Source organism: Equus caballus, chromosome 11, assembly GCF_041296265.1.
Source record: "Equus caballus isolate H_3958 breed thoroughbred chromosome 11, TB-T2T, whole genome shotgun sequence".
Classification (NCBI taxonomy): domain Eukaryota; kingdom Metazoa; phylum Chordata; class Mammalia; order Perissodactyla; family Equidae; genus Equus; species Equus caballus.
In genome coordinates this window covers 35,191,627-35,212,492 of record NC_091694.1, presented here as the reverse complement: position 1 = coordinate 35,212,492, position 20,866 = coordinate 35,191,627, and the positions used below count along the sequence as shown (strand labels likewise).

General features: G+C 36.5%; 1 protein-coding gene across 24 annotated transcripts in view; it reads left to right on the top strand.

Annotated features, from left to right (window-relative positions):
- Window positions 1–20,866, top strand: part of BCAS3 (BCAS3 microtubule associated cell migration factor) — a 576,498-nt gene that overhangs the window by 223,050 nt on the left and 332,582 nt on the right. For all 24 annotated transcript variants that reach the window (XM_023652948.2, XM_070227541.1, XM_023652945.2 and 21 more), the window contains one exon: window positions 9,580–9,844. In XM_023652948.2, the coding sequence (XP_023508716.1) occupies window positions 9,580–9,844 (265 nt within the window). The remainder of the gene's footprint in view (window positions 1–9,579; window positions 9,845–20,866) is intronic.

Genomic DNA, 20,866 nt, shown 5'->3' with positions numbered 1-20,866 from the left:
AGTGAATATGAAAAATTGATGGGGGAGGGAGTAGGGAGATGGGATGGAGAATATGTGTGGATTCTCCCTCTTTACCGCATTTCCATTCTAGGTAACTTATTCCCAAGCAAACTTTTATTGCCACTAACCTTGTTATGATAGTCAGAGTTACAGCATTTTTAGTGAAAGTATATTTATCAATTTTGAAGGATAAAAATTATTAAAGTGTTGTGTTGGGAATGTCTCTAGAACTTGTATATTAATTCTTATGCAAATAGCTTCTTTTTTTTATTTTCCTGTAAGTTTTTACTAAACATAACCTCATCTGATGGTTTAGACCTTGGCTCGTTAGTTTTCGCTCTCTGGGACTTGTCTTTATGGCTTTGATTGCCTTTCTTACAGGCTTCTGAAAGTATAGTACTCTTGGATTTGAGACTTTTTACCCAAGTACTCTCTGCTTTTTGGTTTTCTTTCTTTTTTTTTTAAAGAGAGTTGGAAAAGGAATTGGTATTTGACTCCTTGGGCACGTGTTTGGCTACAGAAACAAAATCGCATTTAACAATGGTTTTTAAAAATCAGCGTTTATTTTTCTCACATTACTAGAAGGCTGCACTGGTTTTGGAACAATTGCTCAACAATGTCTTTGTGACTTTTTTGCTTTCTCTCATGATTGCTTTATAATTGCCACTCCCGTGGGCATCATTTCTGAATCCAAGGCAGTAAGATGGGGAGTAAGGGCAGCATCAGTGATGTTAATTCCTTTTATCAGGAAAGTGGATACTTTCCCAGAATCCTGCAATCACATCCTGCTTTTGTCTGACTGATCATAAATATGTCAACACTTGCTGTAAGAGAGGCTGGGCAAGCGCATCTGAAACATCTGTAGTGGTGTCAGGTGAGGGAGTGAAGGTTGGAGATGGGTGTTCAGTTTACCATTCACTAGTTACATCTATATAACCATCACCACAGTCAAAATATAGGAGATTTTCATCATCCCAGAAAGTTTCCTCCTGCCCATTTCAATCTTCTGTCACACTAATGCCCTAGGCAATCATTGCTATTGCATTTTTTTTTAAAGTATCTTTTATATAATTTCTAAGGTTTGGTATGAGGTAAGGGGGACTGCCGTGTCTGGTCACTTTATTTTATTTTCTAACTCTGGATTACAGACATTAGGTTGGTATCAGACATTTTCCAAGTGTTCTAAAACTGCAGATTTCTTGGTCATAGCTCCCCCACCTCCCAGTACCTACTGAATCATAATTCTGAAGATGGGACCAAAGGATCTGCAGTTCTTACAAATAATTTAGGTGCTTCTTATCACACTAAAGTTTGAGAATCTCTGCTTTAAATTTTAGGATGTTAAAATAACCCTAAATTGTTGGGGCTGGCCCCGTGGCCGAGTGGTTAAGTTCGCGCGCTCCGCTGTAGGCAGCCCAGTGTTTCGTTAGTTCGAATCCTGGGCGCGGACATGGCACTGCTCATCAGACCACGCTGAGGCAGCGTCCCACATGGCACAACTAGAGGAACCCACAACGAAGAATACACAACTATGTACCGGGGGGGCTTTGGGGAGAAAAAGGAAAAAATAAAAAAAATAAAATCTTTAAAAAAAAAAAATAACCCTAAATTGTTTTTTTATCACTGTAACTAGTTAGTTGGGTTATGGAGGTGAATTTGTGGCATAAATTTGGAGCCTTATAGGATGCTGATTTTTTTATCTTAGGTACTTAAATGTAGTAACACCTCATTCTAGTGCTCAAATACTCTTGTTTTATGTGTAGTTTGAATTCAACCTGTTTTGTGAATTAAATATACATTTGAAGTTGTTGTGGGTTTTTTTGGTTTTGATAAAATTTTGGACATAATTGTTCCATGTGAGTGTATGTCAGCTATATTAGATTTTGGTTGCCTCAAATATTATTGTTTTGGGTTATTAAATCAATGAAGTATTTAAAAATGGATAATTCAGATTTCTGAAAAAGTATTTGTATAAATTATAATTACTGGAAGATAGCTACAGTATGTTTTAAGGAACAAATATATTAGCTTTCTATAGGCCTAATTGGTTTCTGATAGCCATATTTTACATCATTACAATAAGAAACAAGTGTAAGATGTTATAAATATACCAAATAATACAGGAACCATTTAAAGAATAAATTATATAACCTGATATAAATTTGCAAAATATTTAAGTAAGCACACTGTACTTGAATTGTCTTAAGAATTCTATTTGTATATTTAAAAGCTCTAAATTGATAATAATGAGTGTCCTAATGAGGATTCCCAGACTAAATTAGGTACTCTTTGCTTGATTTTTCTTCTGTCCTTTTATGCCACTCTTTTATGCTGAATCTCGGAGGGAAACTTAATAAGAACATCTGGTTATATCTTTTACTCATATTATATTGAAGTTATTTGTTTAATCCAACTCCAGATGTGAAGTGAGCCAAGATGGGCACAGATAAAATGCTAGCTTAGGCTTCCTAGCAGCTGCTTACCTTCCTTTGAGCTAAGGACAACAGGGACATCTCTAAGAACTAAAGGACAGTTAAGGGAAACCACAAACTAGAAACAGAACCTGTAGAAGTTGCCTTTCAGCAAACTTGTTAGTGAGTTCTTTCATTTTTTAGTAATAGTTTTACTGAGACATAATTCACATACAAAAAGTTCACCCTTTTCAAGTGTACAATTTAGTGGTGTTTAGTATATTCACAGAGTTGTACACTGATCACGATCATCTTATTCCAGAAAATTTTCCTCACCCCAAAAAAGAAATGTGGTACTCGTTAGCAACCCTCTGTTCTCCTCCCTCTGGCCCTTGGCAATTGCTAATCTATTTTCTGTCTCTATGGATTTGCTTGTTCTGTACATTTCATGTAAATGGAATCATACAAAGTGTAGCCTTTTCTGTCTAACTTCTTTCATTTTCCATGTTTTCAAAGTTCATTCATGTTGCAATGTGTCGGAACTTTATTCCTTTTTATGGCTGAATAATATTCCCTCGTATGGATATACCATAATTTGTTTGTCCATTCATTAGTTGAAAGACGTTTGAGTGGTTTCCACTTATGAGCTCTGAAGAATATTACTATGAACGTTAGGTTTTGGTTTGAACCTATGTTCTCAGTTCTCTTGGATATGTAAGAATGAAACTGCTGGGTTATGTGGTAGATCTATGTTTAACTTTTAGAGGAATTTTCTAAAAGGCTGTACCATTTACATTCCCCCAGGCACTGTGTAAGAGTTCCAATTTCTTTGCATCCTCATCAACACTTGCTCTTTTGTCTTTTTATTTATAGCCATTCTTTTCAGTATGAAATGGTATCTCATGTGGTTTTTATGTGCATTTCCCTAATGACTAATGACATTGAGCATCTTTTCATGTGCTTCTTGGCCATTTGTATATCTTCTTTAGAAAAATGTCTATTCAAATCCTTTGCTTGTTTTTAATTGCATTATTTGTCTTTATGTTGTCGAGTTGAAAGACTTCTTTATATATTCTAGATGTTGGACCTTTTATCAAATGTATTATTTGCAAATATTTTCTCACATTCAGGGGGTTGTCTTTTTATTTTTTTGACAGTATCCTTTGATGCACAGTGTTTTTAATTTTGAAGAAGTGCAGTTTATCTGCTTTGTCTTTTGTTGCTTGTAGGTGGTCTCAATTAAGTGTCCAGCTAAGAGTCAAATGTAGTAACCTGGTGGTGGGATGATAGTGCTTTAGTCTAAGTTGGTAGCAGTGAAACAGAGACATTTGGACAGAGTAGGGATATATTTTTATGGTAATTATGATAATAGCAAACATCTTTGTTCAGTGCTTATTACATGCTAGGCACTATTCTAAGTGCTTTACATGTTAATTCGTTAAGCCTAAAATCCCATAAGATTTGCATTGTTATTCCCATTTTGCAAATAAAGAACCAGAAGGCACAGAGTTGTGCCCAACTTTTCCATGGTCATGGAGCTAGTAAGTGGTAGATATATTTACTATGATATACTACCTCTAGGTAAACCCTGTAATGACATGTAAAGGCTTTATATTTATAGTACTATTTCCATGTGTTTTCACTACTTTTTATAATATTAAACTTTAAAGATTATTTTACATTTCAGATTGGTTACTCATAATCTTATCCGGTATAAAATTATATATGTGTGTCTGCATGCACGTGTGTATATGTATCTATATTTGTATTTATGTGATATATATATACATAAATATATACGTAAATACATATCCACTTATTAGATGTCTGGAAGAATGTCTTCTGAGATAATAAGAAATAGTTGTCTCTGGATTGTGGGATTTCTGTGTGTACGTGTGTGTGATTTTTTTTTTTAACTAAAATGATTTTCTGTAATAATTATGTGTCATTGTTGAATTGAATATAGCTATATTCACCTTGAAGACAAAACAGAATATCTCCTTGCTATTCAATTTAGAAAAGAACCTTAATCTCACTGGTCTCATGTTCCTAATGCATATCTTGTATTGCTTTCTCTTATGAGGAGGCTTTCTGTACAGTTGTCCTTCTTTATAGTGTGGAGTATATTGTAAACTATAGGAATAATACCTACTGACCTGACGGCTACTTTGTCTTTTGACTTTGGCTTTAGATTTCTGAGGTTCTTTCTGCTTTGAGGTCTGTGATGCTCGCACAGGAATGCATTTACCACCAAGATGGTGGTATAAAACAGGTCAGCAAACTGGCCCATGGGCCATACATGGCCTTCTGTCTGTTTTTGTACATCTCATGAGCTAAGAGTGGTTTTTATGGATGAGCACTGGAATCTGCTTGTTAGTAATATTACTAGCTTAGAACCCCAAGTAGGCAAAATGTTATTCTTATAAAAAAGGATTCCATTTTTCTCATTAGTAGACCTATATTACAAAAAAAATTATACTCAGTAAAAATTTTCTCAAAATTTGTTTTCTTTCTTGTTGTTGTAAGTATCTACATGGTACCCTTGATTTTGCTTTCTTTCCTGCAAAGCCTAAAATTTTACTCTCTGACCCTTTACAGAAAAAGTTTGCTGAACCCTGTTCTGAAAGAAACCTGCACTTGTCTCATGCCCATATTCATTCTCTGCTTCGGTTAGTCACATTTTGAAATGCTAGCTTGGAGCCTTACAGTGTATCTCTTGCTGTCCAGATCTGCTCGGATTGGTCAGTTTCTGAGTTCAGGATATTGAATAGTCACTGTTTTAAAAAAGTTATCTAAATATGTTTGCTCCCTAAGTTTGAGAGTAGGTGTTTGGATAGTACTTGTTTGGTGCCTCTACTTGTTTAACTTGTGTTGATAGCAGTTGCCTGACCGGTCCATGGTAAATGTTACTTGCCGTGATATTCAGTACTGTGGAGCTCAGTGAGAGATACAGCTCCCATGTAGCTCTCCTGTTTTGTGATGAGAAAATAGTAACTGGAAATGTCCTTCCAAAATGGAGGCCCAAAAATCTCGCAGATGAGCTCATCATTGTATTATTAGTTTGCCATTATGTATAGTCTTTCTTTTTTTAAATAATATCTGAAAAACCCCCCAGCTTGTTTGATAATACCAATAGTTATATCATTTTGCATTTTATGGGTAGGCAGCTTGTTATCCTCTGTAATGTTATTTAAAGGATTAAACTTTCTCTAGTCTCTTGACAGCTAATATCTTCAGCAGCCCTTCTCTGCTCATTTGTGTTTCCTGATGTGTCTTCAAGGTCATAGAGCAGAATCACTTCTCTAATAGCAGTTTTCTAAGTAAGCATTTAGGTGGAATTCTGTCTTCCTGCCTTGATACTGATTGTTAGCACCACCTCATATCAGAAGTATTCTTAAAATGAAAGACGGAAACTCCTTTTCATTGACAGACCAGGAAGTGGTCTTGATATAAGTGTTTTGGAAAAAAGTTTTAGATAACATGGTTTAGTTCCACTGTGGATGGAACACAAATTTCTCAATAAGCCTAAAGATGTTTTTCTTTATATATTTGATTCTGGCATGTGTTAATGCATTTATTACTATGATATTAAATTCATCTGGTACTAGGTTTCTTTTCTCTTGCTTCTACTGTTTACACATTTCTTTGTACTGCCCCTTCTCTTTTTCTTCCTTTTCTATGAGTCTGTTTAGCTGAAAGTTATTGTAGGCAGAGGACAGAGGTAAAACACTTGTGGAATGACTTTATTTGTAGTTCTAGAATCCCTGGAAGGTAAATTTGTCAGCTTTTGGGAGATTCTTTTCTTTTTAAAGATTTTATTTTTCCTTTTTCTCCCCAAAGCCCGCTGGTACATAGTTGTATATTTTTTTTAGTTGTGGGTTCTTCTAGTTGTGGCATGTGGGACACCGCCTCAGCATGGCCTGATGAGCGGTGCCATGTTGGCGCCCAGGATCCAAACTGGCGAAACCCTGAGCCGCCGAAGCGGAGCGCGCGAGCTTAACCACTGGGCCGTGGGGCCAGCCCCCTTGGGAGATTCTTTAATTATAATATCAGCTTCCTTTGGGTAGGTCACAGTAATTGAAACGGGCAGGCATGTGGTTGAATTTTGGGTTTATCTATATATTGATAATTGCTAGCAGTAGTCTAGCAATGAAGTACTCATCTTTTTTTTTAGTTGGCACTTGAGCTAACATCTGTTGCCAGTCTTCTTCTTCTCCTCCTCCTCCCTCCTCCTCCCCCCTCCTCCTGACCCACCCTCTTCCCCTCCTCCTCCTTCCCTTCCCCCTCCCCCTCCTCCCCTGCCCCTCCCTCTTCCCCTCCTCCTCCTTAGCCTCCCCCTCCCCCTCTGCTTCCCCCTCCTCCTGCCCCTCCCACTTCCCCTCCTCCTCCTTCCCTTCCCCCTCCCCTGCCCCTCCTCCTGCCCCTCCCACTTCCCCTCCTCCTCCTTAGCCTCCCCCTCCCCCTCTGCTTCCCCCTCCTCCTGCCCCTCCCACTTCCCCTCCTCCTCCTTCCCTTCCCCCTCCCCTCCCCCTCCTCCCCTGCCCCTCCCACTTCCCCTCCTCCTCCTTCCCTTCCCCCTACCCTGCCCCTCCTCCTGCCCCTCCCACTTCCCCTCCTCCTCCTTCCCTTCCCCCTCCCCTGCCCCTCCTCCTGCCCCTCCCACTTCCCCTCCTCCTCCTTAGCCTCCCCCTCCCCCCTGCTTCCCCCTCCTCCTCCCCAAAGCCCCCCAGGACATAGTTGTATATTCTAGTTGTAGGCCCTTCTGGTTGTGCTATGTGGGGCACCACCTCAGCGTGGCTTGATGAGCAGTGCCATGTCCATGCCTAGGATCCGAACCTGTGAAACCCTGGGCCACTGAAGGGGAGTGTGCGAACCCCTTAACCACTCAGCCTGAAGTATCTCATCTTGATATATAAGCTCATGTTCTTAGCTCATGTTCTCCTGATAGCTAATATCCCTCATATTCATATATATGTATACACACATATGTACATTTTTCATGTTAAATCCCGCTCAAATATCTTATCTTTATTCTACCATTCTTTTACCTTGTGTGGATTCTTTTTCCCTTTTTTTAAAAAACACTGTTTGATGATTGTTTTCTATGGTAGAAAATTATTTTAGTTTATCATTTAGTCAATGTAGAAAATCTTTCTTAAGTACCTATGACTTGCCTTCTTTTTAGAGGCTATGCTTAAAAATGGTTAGAACAATATTGAATTTTACTTGGCTTTCCTTTTTAAGTATAAAAGTATTTAAGTAAATGGAGACATTTATGTTCAAGTTGTCACCATTAGACTGATAGCGAGATAAAACTAGTAAATTCAGTTTGTTAATTTGAAAATACTGGAACTTCTATATTCAGTGCAGGATAAGTGTCATAAAAATTAGTGACTAACTTTCCCTAGGTCAAGTCTGTGGACAGCTGCTTGTTTTTGTAAATAACCTTTTTTTTTTTTAAATATAGCTGCACTCATTCATTTACATAATTTCTGTGGCTGCTTTGACACTAGAAGGGCAGAATTCTGTAGGTGCAACAGCCAACAGAAAGCATTTGGCTTGCAGTGTTTGCCAGCCACTGCAGATGCATAAGTTTTTTTGTTTTGTTTTCTGTCATGCGTTTTTTATTATATAAATTTAAGGTGTAAAGCATGTTACGTTGTTACATTTATATTGTAATATGATTGCTCTTGTAGTCATAATCTGTCACATTAAATAATTATAGTACAATGTTATTGTCTATATTCATTTTACTGTACATTAAATCTCTATGGCTTATTTACTCCTCATTACAAGTTTGTGCCCTCAAACACTATCATTCTTATCCCCCAAGCCCCCATTCCCTGGTAACTACCATTTTACCCTGTGGTTTTGTAGGTTTGAGTTTTTTTAGATGCCACGTGTAAGTGATATCACATCATACTTGTCTTTGTCTGTCTGACTTGTCTCGCTTAGCATAATATGCTCAAGATGCATCCATGTTGTCACAAAATGGCAGGATATCCTCTTTTCTCATGGCTGAATAATATTCCATTGTGGATATAAACCACATCTTTTAAATCCATTCGTCAATTGATGGGCATTTGGGTCACTATTAGAGTGTTTTGAGACCTTTTCTCTTCTGTATCCCACCTCTCTTCAGGGTCCCATATCCCTGACCATTGAAGGAACTTCTACGTAATTTTCTTTCAGCTCCCCTCATCCCCTCTGTAAATCCAGTCCCCTACATTTTACTCCCAGAATCATCCTTCCAAAACGGAAATCTTTGGCTCAACTATGTCTTAAATGAAATCCAAACGCCTGTTGCTCTGGTTTCTGCTGACTCTCATGTTGTTTCTGGTGTACTGAACTGCTTGCCCATTATTTCCATCTTATATCTATGCATTTATATCTAAAATGGAATATCTGAATATATCTAAATTGGAATGTCTTTCTCTCCTTACTTGGTCAGTCTGTCCTACTTCAAAACTTAATTCCAGAATCCAGGCCTATTCAGAGAATGGTTTTTAGGCCACTCCTAAACCTTTACCTTTACCATCTCCTTTTTACCTCTCACAAGCAGATTTCACATTTTCCTTCCTTTTTACCACTGTGCTTTACACATAAGACATTTATTTCACTTTTATATGTTGTATTTTCACGAATTTCTTATGTGTCTTTTCCTCCTGTTAGGCTGTGAGCCCCAGGATTAGTTTTTATTCACCTATTTATTCCTAGTGCTCATTACCAAGGGTATCCAGTGAAGATTTGTTGAGCGAATGATTGGGTTAGTAACTTCACCTGTATTGGATAATGTATGTTTTTATTTTTACTACTTTCTGCTTATTAGAAGGCAGACTTATTTAGAGAAATAAACCTGACTTATGTATCTTTTCTTATAGCTGTAAAGGGTGAAACAGCCTAGGTCCTGTTTTCTGACTTGGCACTCTTTGCAGCAAGGGACCAAATTCTCTACTCTAAATCTTATCAGATTGCTGATATGAAATTTTTATCTGTGTTCACCATGAAACTCACTATAGAGTAAAATTTTTTGTTTATAACCTGATCTTAGATAAATTTGGTAATGAGGCAAGTATTTCTATTCACGTTTGATGATATGTGTGTGATGCTTTTAGATAAATCCAAATAGTTTCAATAATTTTTGCTTTTTTCCATGTCTTGTTTCTAGGTACAAGACATCTGCTTCAGCCATGACTGTCGCTGGGTTGTGATCAGTACGCTCCGGGGGACTTCCCATGTTTTCCCAATCAATCCTTATGGTGGCCAGCCTTGTGTTCGAACCCACTTGTCACCACGAGTCGTGAATCGTATGAGCCGTTTCCAGAAAAGTGCTGGGCTGGAAGAGATTGAACAAGAACTGACATCTAAGCAAGGAGGTCGCTGTAGCCCTGTTCCAGGTCTATCGAGCAGCCCTTCTGGATCACCTCTACATGGTAAATCTAATTTTCTCTCTTTCCACTGAACCCTATAATCCCTCTTCCCTTTATACTTAACTTTTGAGATCTTGGGTAAAATAAACCCATTTTTCTAATCTGTTCATGCAAAGACAACATCTTAGGCTTATTTGGCGACATTATTAATTTAGTAAATTATTTAATAAATTGAAGCCAGTATAGTAATGGTGATCTTTACCATCCTACTTTAACTCCCTAACTTTTTCAATATATAAGGGATACTTTGTGTCCTATATGAGGAATATGAAGTTCAAGACTGTTTTCATAAATTTAGCGATTGAATCTCATGTCTATAAATCTTTTCCAGAAAACTCTGCCTTTAAGCAAAGTCAGTACTATAGTTCATTAAGATATATTCCTGTTGGAGGAAAACGATCACGAGTCATGTGTATTTTAGAGCAGCATTTGCATTTTATTTTAAAATATCTCTCTGTGGGATTTCTACCAGTATGTTGCAGAAAAAACAAAATAAAACAAATGTATAGCTCAATAACTTATCTTAGAGCAAATAGTCTTGTAACCATCACCCTAACCAAAAATGAAACATTGCCAGAACTCACCTTTTGTTCCCCTTTTCCATAGAAGTAAACCCTGATTCTGGCTTTTATGATAATTACTTCCTTACTTTTTAAAAATAGTTTTACTCTTAAGGAAGTATCCTTAAACACTGTTGTATATATATAAATGGAATTATGGAGTATATTTTGGTATATTCAGCTTCTTCAACATTATGTCTGTGAGATTAATTCATGTTCTCTATAGGTTACTTCATTTATTTCCATTGCTTTTACATATTCCATTCTACAAATATGCTTCTGCTTATTCATTTATCCTTTCTAGTACTGTTGATGTATATTTGAGTAGTTTCCGGTCTTGGGTTATTATGTGTAATGATGCGATGAAAATTTTTGTACTTGTTTCTTGGTGCAAATGTGTATTCATTTTTGAGTGGAAACGCTGAGTTATATAATGTATGCAAATCTTGACCTTGGTAGATTATACCAGAGTGGTTGTACCATTTCATTCCCACCAAAATGACAGAAAATATTTGTTGACATCAGATGACACTTTTTCTAAAGCATTGCAGATTCTCCCTGACAGATGACCAATTTAAGTTTTTAAGGATAGAGTACTTTATATAGCGAGATTATGGTTATTCCAGAAAACAATCCTTATTTATTTAATTGATCTGAAATTCATATAACATAAAATTAACCACTTAAATGTTAACAATTTCGTGGCATTTAGTACCTTCACAATATTGTGTGGCCACCATTTCTATCTATTTGCAAAAACGTTTTTCTTTACCCTGGAAGAAAACTGCATATTCTTTCAGCAGTTACTTCCCATTCCTCCCTCCCCACGCCCCTGGCAACCACCAGTCTGCTTTCCATCTCTATGGATTTACCTGTAATGGATATTTCATATAACTGCAGTCATAAAATATGTGACTATTTGTTTTTGGCTTCTTTCATGTAGTATAATGTTTTTGAGGTACAGCCATGTCATAACGTGTATCAGTACTTCATTTCTTTTTATGGCTAAATAATATTCCATTGTATGGCTATACTACAGTTTTTTATCCATTCATCCATTGATGAACATTTGGGTTGTTTCCACCTTTTAGTGATTGTGAATGGTGCTGATATGAATGTGTGTATAAGTATTTGTTTGAATACCTCTTTGCAATTCTTTTGGCTACATACCTATCTTTATTTATTTTAGCTTCCTCTCGAACACATCTCCTTTTGTAATACCTAATCAATTCTAGATATATAGTTTCTATAGGAAATTTTAAGATAGACTGGAAAAATACATAGGTAAATGGAATCCTGGAGAGAAACTCTTTAACTCAGAAAAATTTAGGACCTCTGTTTTCTCCTTAGATGATGCTTTATGCTTTGGCCCTATTATTTTTATGAGAAAAATTGTTATTCATGTATATTTAACTTCACTAGTGACCTGTGATCTTCAAGGATGAAAATCTTTTAGAACCAGTCCTAGGTAAAAACAGTCATTTAAAAAGGTATTTAGAATTTTTAAAAAATGTCTAGAAAACTATGAGATATTCATATGCTCAGCCATTTGCAAGAAACTTTACGTCAGAAATAACTACTTACATTTTTACATGTAAATATTTTGTCACAGTTAGGTGCTGTTATAGATTCTTTGAGAACCTTTCTCTTTGTGTTGAGTGTTTTCTTAACTTGAATTTCACCAAACACTTCATGGAGAAAGATTCAGAGAACATGCAGGGCAGTTAGGTCAACCAGAGAACCAGATGGATTAGTAGAAAAATTAGGAAAGATTTATAGTCCTTCCATTTATGCATCTTCAGAGAGTATTCTTTTGAGCTTCTTTTTTCTTCCTAGTCTTCCTTTGGTATTAAGTGTACCACGCACCAGGTTCTGTGCTAGGCTTTGGGCATAATGTGCATAAAATATTGAGGTCATCTGTGCCTTCATGTGTCTTCTACTCCAAGGGAAGAAACAGGTACTAAATGGCTGTGAACAATTACCTTTCAATATATTTTTGCTAACAGGTGCGAAGCGCCAGTCAATTAAGGATTTATTCTTTGTTAAAGAACAAATAGTTGAAGAGCAATACTTGATTTCTGAGTCAAAATATACTATTTTCTCTCAGCTTTATTTCTCCACAGCTCTCTTTGTATTTTTGCGTAAAGCTAACAGAAGACATCTCAGAGAGGAGATTATAGACTGACAATGCCATTGTACTTAACGTTCCCTTTGAAAGCAAAGAATTTCAGGAGGCGTTTTCTTCCTGATAGCACATGTTAAAATTTTATTGTGTTGGAATTTCACCCCATTAGTCTGTGTAGTTTTTCTCATTTTTAAAGCGCGGACGTTAGAGCGATGGTCATTTTTCTTCGTGTTCTTTTTTGCATCTTACATGTCAAAACAAAATAGGCATTGTTGTTGGTTAGTTCTAAAAATGATGTATTTATAGTTTGTGTGGATAAACAGTCTGATGCTGGTCAAAAACAATGTAAACCTTTGAACAGGGAGGGATTCATCTTGAAAATGAATCATGCTTTGGCGGTATTACCGTTGTTTGTCTGTGCTCTTTTTAGCAAAGTAAAGGAAACTGTTAAATAACAGTTGATATAGGGATATTTCCTTTTTACTATCTGGAGTCAATCCAGTTTAGGTTAGGATTATTTTATCTATTTGCCTTTTTTTTTTTTTTTTTTTACCTAACAGAGGATGTTTATTTATTTGTAATATATTCTCTCTAAATATCTCTTTCATTTCCAATCTTGTTGCCTGGACGTTAGTCTTTGTGCGGGGTTCTTAACTTAAGATCCATGAACATGGATAGGGAAAAAGTTACATCTTATGTTTACTATCCTCTAACCAAAATTAAGCATTTCCTTTCATTATGAATATAGACGACGCGTGACAGTAATATTAGCAGTGCTTGTGACATTGTCACCAATACAAATGCAGATGTTTTCAATCACATTATATATGAAATATATATATCTTGAAGTGTTTTAAATTACTGAAATATATTTTGAAATATTGTTTGTCATTGCTTTAAAATTATATATTATTATGTAATAATACTGATTTTAGCATTTATTACATATATTACTATAGCAGAACTTAATTTTTAAAATATATTGATAACTATGCTTCAATATATTTGGTTTCCTTTGTAATTCTACGTATTTTATTCTGAGCATTTATAAATAGTATTCTGAGAAAGAGTCTACAGGCTTTCCCAGACTCTTCAAGTAGTCCATGACGCAAAAATGATTAATCATCATTTTCTTACTTCATCTGTTTCAATAGCCTCCAGCCTTTTTTTTTTTTTACTATCACAAGCATTTCCTTTGTTAACTATAAATATGATTTTCCACTTTTCTGCTTAAAATCTTTCAGTAGAAAAGGTCCCATTTTATTTCCAGCTTCTTGTGCCACCACATCTAGGTTTTTGTACCCTTCCCTGCATATGCCACATGTATTCATTTCTTGGCACCTTTCCTATTTGCATACTTTTCTCTACTTGAAATAATTGTTACCCCCTTGAATGCCTACCAAAACCCTACTTCGTTATGATCTAGCTAAAAATATCATTTCATCCCTTAAGCCTCTCTTAAACACCTCTTGATGTCATGTTGTCTATGTCAGCCTTGATATTGGCGCTCTGAATATACTTTCACTAAATATGTTAATTGCTCATTGTCATGCCTACGTCACCCATTAGATTGACCTCCATGGAGACAGGGTCTCTTTCTTGTTTGTATTTGTATCTTGGCACCTCGCGTAGTATTTGGTAAAGTATAGACTCTAAGGCTTTGAGCCAAAGTTTTCAAACATCTTTAGAAGTTCTTCTAATAAAAACAATTTAGATTTAAATTATTACTTGTCAGAATGAATAGCTTTTCATTCATGGTAACATTGCTTTTCATTTTAACATCTGTAAGGTACATTCATTTATTCAGCAACTATTAATTAGTGTTTACTATGTCCAGGCACTGTTCTTGAGCTCTAGGAATATAACACTGAACAAAAGAAGAAAACATCCCTGTTCTCATGAGGCTGACTTTCTAATGGAGTGGTATGAATGATTAACAGGATGGATGGATAGATAGATAGATAGATAGTTTTATGTGCTATGGAGAAAAATAAAGGATGGAAAGGGAATAGGGAATGCCTGGAGACGATTGCAATTTGAAATTAGAATGCTTCCTGGAGCTGGCCCGGTGGCACAGCGGTTAAGTGCCCACGTTCCGTTTCGGCGGCCCAGGGTTCGCTGGTTTCGATCCTGCGTGCAGACGTGGCACCGCTTGGCAAAAGCCTCACTGTGGTAGGCATCCCACATATAAAGTAGAGGAAGATGGGCACGGGTGTTAGCTCAGGGCCAGTCTTCCTCAGCAAAAAGAGGAGGATTGGCAGTAGTTAGCTCAGGGCTAACCTTCCTTAAAAAAAAAAAAAAAAAAACGAGAAATTAGAATGCTTCCTGCAGGCCTTAGATGATGCAGATGATGCAGAACAGATGATGACATTTGCACAAAGATCTGATGGAAGTATGGGAGAAAGTCATGCAGGTATCTGAGGAACGTGTTCCAGGCCGAAGGAACAGCCAGTGTAAAATCCCTGAGCTGGGAATGTGCCTGGAGTGTTCAAAGAAGGGTAAGGAGGCCAGTGTGGCTGAAGCACAGTGTGCAGGGTACATAGTGGAAGATCAGGTCAGAGAGGAATTGTGGCCAGATCGTTCAGCAGGACTGGAATGGAGATCTGTACTGAGAATGCACAGTCTGTAGGTGGACAAGGGTGAGAAGCCTAGTGAGGCTAGTTAGGAGAGTATTGCAAAAATCCAGGTGAGAGAAGACGAGGCTTGGACTGAATTGTTTATGGTGAATATAGTGAGTAGTAATTGGATTCTCGGTACATTTTGATGGTGAGGACATCAGGATTTCAGGTATATTTTAGGTCAAGTGTGAGAGAAAAGGAGGCAGGGTGACTGGTAAGGCTTGTGGCCTGAATAGCTGGAAGGATGGGGTTGCCATCAAATGAAATGAGGAGCACAGAGTGAAAGCTGGTTTGGGGATAGGGGCAGGATCAGGAGTTTTGGATGTGTTTAGTTAAAGATGTGACTTTGAACCTCCTAGTGATGTTATGTAGGTCATTGTTTTATGAGTCTGGAGTTCTCCTGAAAGGACTAGGCTGAGGAGAAATGTTTGGAAGGTATAGATAAAGCCAAAAGCTGGATGAGGTTACCTAGTGAATATTAGAAAAAGAGAAGATGAAGATGTCCCAGGACTGAGCCCCGGGGCCCCCCAACATTAAGGAGCCAGTGACATGGAAGAGAAACCATACAGGAGAAATCCTAAAGGCCAAATGAAGAAATATTTTTCTGAGAAAAGGGAGTGATTAATGTGTTAAATTCTGCTGATAGGTCAATTAAGATAAGGCCTGAGAAAAAGATAGAATGCCATCAAATTTAATAATGTAGAAGACATGTGACTTTGATAAGAGCAATTTTGGTGGAATGGTTGGGGCCTGACAGGAGTGGATTTTAGTAAGAACAAGAAAAGAGACATTGGAGACCAGTACTGACAAGTCTTTCAAGGAACACTGGTGAAAGAGGGAGCAGGAAGATGGGGAAAAGTTAGAGGGGAAAGAGGAGGTTGCTTCTGTTTTATCAGGGAAACAGGAAGTGAGGATGGTTGCAGGTATTCGGAGCTTTCAGAAGAAAGGCAAAGGTCAGGAAATAGTCCTCAGGGAGAGTAGGCATTCCTTTTACCGGTTGGTAAATTTTTGCTGAGTGAGGAAACCGTTTCTTCCACTACTGTTTATGCCTTCAGCAAATTTATTTGCCTTTGCTTTCCAGGTTCAACACCTTGTTCCTACACCGAATTGTTTCCGCCTATTTCTTCGGATACATATTGAATGCACCTTTCAATCTCAGCTCATCTCAGCTTATGACACACTTTCTCCCTCTTAACATATAGTGTCAAACTTTATGTATTCCCTCCTTCTGGATGCTCTTTATCTGTACTTACTGCTTACTACTTTCTACCTATTATTTTTGATACTCTCTGGTATTAAGCTGTAATTTGCTTGGAGAGGCAGTTGGAGGACCCTGGAGTCAGACTATCTCCTAGTCTGTCCTCCACTACTTCCTAACTCTAATCTTAAACAAGTTGCTTAATCTCCCTGTGCCTCAATTTTCTATCTGTAAGATGGGGATAATAATATTACCTACCTTAGAGAGTTACTGTGAGATCACAGTACTTTGAATAGTGTTTGGCACAGATCAAATACTCGTTAAAAGATTAGCTGCTTTGATTAGTATCATTCTTGATGCTGTTTATCATTGAGGAGTTATGTAGGACTTATTTATTTTTCATATTTTTGTATAGTGCCTCTTATCCAGAAACAGAATAAATGAATAATTCACTGAATAATGAGTGAAGGAAATATAATTGTGATCTTATTGTATACAGAGTTTTATTGCAGTATTGGACTGAGTATTGATAAGTTGACTTCTCAAATGAAGGGAGACACCAACACAAAACTGAAAGTGAAGGTAGTAGTATTTTTTCTTTTTGATCTGTTTTTGCTCATTTTCATATTGTACATTAGGAAATATAGTTTGATAAATTAGCCCACCTATTCTTGAGGCTTCACATTTCTTTATTTTGCAATTAGTTTTCCAATTTAGGTTCAAGAACATGGCATTTACTTGTGACAAGACGTTTAAAGAGTTTAGTTTTTTCCTGCTTTTCTATCATATTAACAGAGGGATTTTACAGTTCTCCAGAGTTCCTGGAAGTGTCTCCCTTCCCGTTAACTCATTGGTCCTCAGGAAAGGAGTCATCTTTGAGTCATAGCTTTTGGCATCTGAATTCCAGATTCTACTCCTTCCAAATGGAAGTAGTTGACGAGACTCTGAGACCCTTAGAGTGGGCTTCTGATTTCTTCGACTTGCAGCCTCCATATTTTAGTAAAGTGCTTTTAAATAACTGGCAGCATCACTTTTCTTTTGGGCATCTGTGTGATGCATTCTTTTTACCACTCTGAGACTGTTTATAGCTATCATTTGATGGTTTATTGTAAATTACTTACTTTTCTTGATCAGTAGTTTTCTTGAGACAGACCACATCACAATTGTAAATACAAAGCAACCACAGGTTTCAGCCTTATATGGTTTCACCTACTTAAGACAATCAATAATAATGTGATGTTTCTTGACTTCTCTTTCCACATCACTGTTTACTTGTGGATTGAAGTTTCCATTTGTATGTTTAATTTTTGCCAAGAAAAATCAATCATGTGCACTGTAGCTCTGCTTTAAATTTTATGCCTCATATGACGTAGAGTATATATATATATAGTATATACATGTTAAATGGATAAAAATCTTCTTTTAGGCTGTCTTAGTTTAGTACCTGGGTTTTTACTGGTTATATGTACTTTATTGTTTTAGTTCAGATGAAGTTTTGTTTGTAGTTTGTTATTTTCAAATCCAATAAAGTTTTCCTAGTGAATTTGCTTTCTTATAAGTTTTTTATCATCCTTTTAAAAATGTTGCAATAACATTATGCTAGTCTTGACATTTATTACACACCATAATCATACATATTTTAAATATTTTCATTGTTTCTCAGAGAGAGCCATATGAGTTCTTTAGGGAAAGTGGATTGGAAAGAGCAATCTCATAATTAATACCTTCCTGAAAAGAAGGTGCTTTCATTTCAGAAGCACTAATTGAAGAAACCGTCTATTAACTAAAGTTAGCATAATTTTTTAATAGACTTTATTTTATAGAGCACTTCAGATTCACAGCAAAATTGAGAGGAAGTTTTGGATAGCATACTTTTTGAGGAAAATAAAATTGCCTATAGAATATCTTTAAAAACTCTTGCATTGTCTCTAAGTTATACTGAAAATTTAGTGCTATAAAAACGGATTAAACCGTGTTTCAGTGTTTCGTCTTTTTGTCTGTTTCATTTGGAACATGCCATATTTTTGTCTCTCTGAAAGTTTTCCTTTAAAATAAAGGCCAGATAAAGTAGTTAGCAATCAAAGCTAACTCAGAATTTCTTGTTTTGGTTTTTACAGCTCGTAAAATATTTTGTATTTTCTCCATACTTTTTACTTTGGCAAATCATAGACTCCAGGTTCAATAGTTTTGTTTTTAAATGGTTCATGAGACATGCCTCTAGAGGGCGGGCTCTTCCAAACTTTCCTGTGATTGTAATTATGGCAACCCTGGCGTGAACCTGGTCTACGATGGATGTTGATGTCTTAGAAGATCTTATAATAACTCAGCTTTCTTTTTATTATGTTTTCTATGATTTATTCCTCAAAGTCTTCTTAGAGAATAGGACTTTTCAAATATATTACTATCAATTAATATTCATTTTTAGTACTCCATCCAGATACCTCACTCCTATGAATGAATTTAGGTAGTTGAATGAAGGCAAAGTTTTAGTTAATCATTTGAGTAAGTGGTGTCTCTATGTCTTAAAGATTCCTTTCTTTGATTCTCTGTATATTGCTATTCAAGGACTTATCTCTGTACTTTATGGGACTAGAGTAACTAAACTCCACTGTGAGGCATTAGGGATTACAGGTAATCTCTGCTTCTCTTTTCTAATAACGTTCATTGGATTTTTATTGGCTTTTGTTTATCTATTTACTATATTTTTTAATCAAAGTAATATGTGCGTTTATTATTAAAGTCAAATAATACCCCAATTTTATAATGAAAAGTGGCACGCTCCTGCCCGACTCCTCCCCACTCTCAGGTGTCATTCTTCAGAGGCTGCGTCTTTCAGTTCTTCATAGTTTCTTTCCTTACTGTTTTCTTTTTGCCCCTTTCTGGAAATCATGTTGGATAATGGATCGCTTACATTGAACCCCTAACTTTCTTTCCTATTTTCTGTCTCTTTGTCTCTTTGTTTTTCTTTATGAGAGTATTTCCAACTTTATCTTCTTTCTTATTCCATTTTCATTTCTGCAACGTGTTTTTAATATCCTTTTCTCTGAATATTTCTTTCATTATCACATCCTTTTCTTATTTTATGATGTAATATTGTTTATCTCTTTGGGAGAAAGTTATAATGTTTGAAGAATTTTTTTGCTCCTTGCATTATCTCTGTTTCTTCTGAATTCCTCTTTCAGTTTTTTTTGCTGTGATCATTATCTTTCATATTAGAGCAAAGGTTCTTAATCCTGACTGTACATTCTAATTTACCTGGATAGATTAAAAAAGTACTGATGCCAAGATAGTCTCAAACTGATCAAACCAAAGTACTGACTTGAATGTCTAGGAATCTTTGGCTGATCATTCTTATTTTTATTTATTGATTTCATTAACTCATTTTTATTCAGCTAATCAACAAATCTGTGCTAACGAACTGATTGGAAGCTATTTGAGCATGAGTGGGTCACACTAGCTTGTAGGTCCACTGGCCTATCAGGTGGCACTGGCACTTTTATTAGGGTACCCCCAATCAATACTATTTATACATGTTTTCACAGTTTCCCCATAAAGCAATCCTCTGTTTGGGGTGGAGTTGGGGTGTTAGAGACTTTCTGGCAATAAACTTAGAATTTAGTTTTCAGGGAGTTACATTATTTTAGTCTAGCAATTAGAATAACAACCAGATGATTTGGCATTGTCTATTTGCATGTTACCATTGCATTGCCTTACTTTTCCAATGAGGAAGACAATTAAGTAAGAAAATTCTGGCCAGGTTCCATTGAAATATTCTTTCAAAATTTGGTTTTAGAAAAATTGGAGAGGGAACAGACAGCAGGAATTAGCTTTCTTAGGATACATAATGATCAGTATCTGAATGACTGACCCAAATAAACAGATTTATAAATTATCAGACTTGGGAGTAGCAGCCATGAGTAGTTTTAAGCTTAACGTCTGAGCATAATGTAAAAATCTGAGTGCTGGTTCATACTTTGTAAACTACAGAATGGTAGGAAGAGTGGCGTCAGGGCTGTGCCAGGGTTATACATACTGAGAAACAGAAACGATTATGGTTCTTAGCATGAAATGACATTTAGAATTTGGAGGAGGATGAGAAAAGGAAAGGGATTTAAGGTTCATTGAAAGAGTTATTAACATTGGATGATGTGTTTTTGCAGGTGAGAAAATTGAAGCTAGAATGAGGCGCAAGAGTGAAACTATTTCAGAATGGATAGAATGGAATTAATGTGGGCATTGTTGTTGTTGGCAGCTTCTGAAGAGACGGGCCATACCATTTTCAGTGTTCAGAACCATCGTTAGTAGGGAATGCTTAATAAGTGTTCAATAGTATTTCACTCTTATCTAGTTCTGGAGTGGATTGAAATGTGTTCACATTTGTTAAAATCACAGATGAGAGAAAATATAAAATGACAGTACTGATAAATGAATATGGTTTTCTGGCAATGATCCAGCTGATTAGGAAAAAGTGTTTCTGCTGCGGCAGAAGAATTCCAGGGAAGGAAGTGGAGTCATCATTTCTTG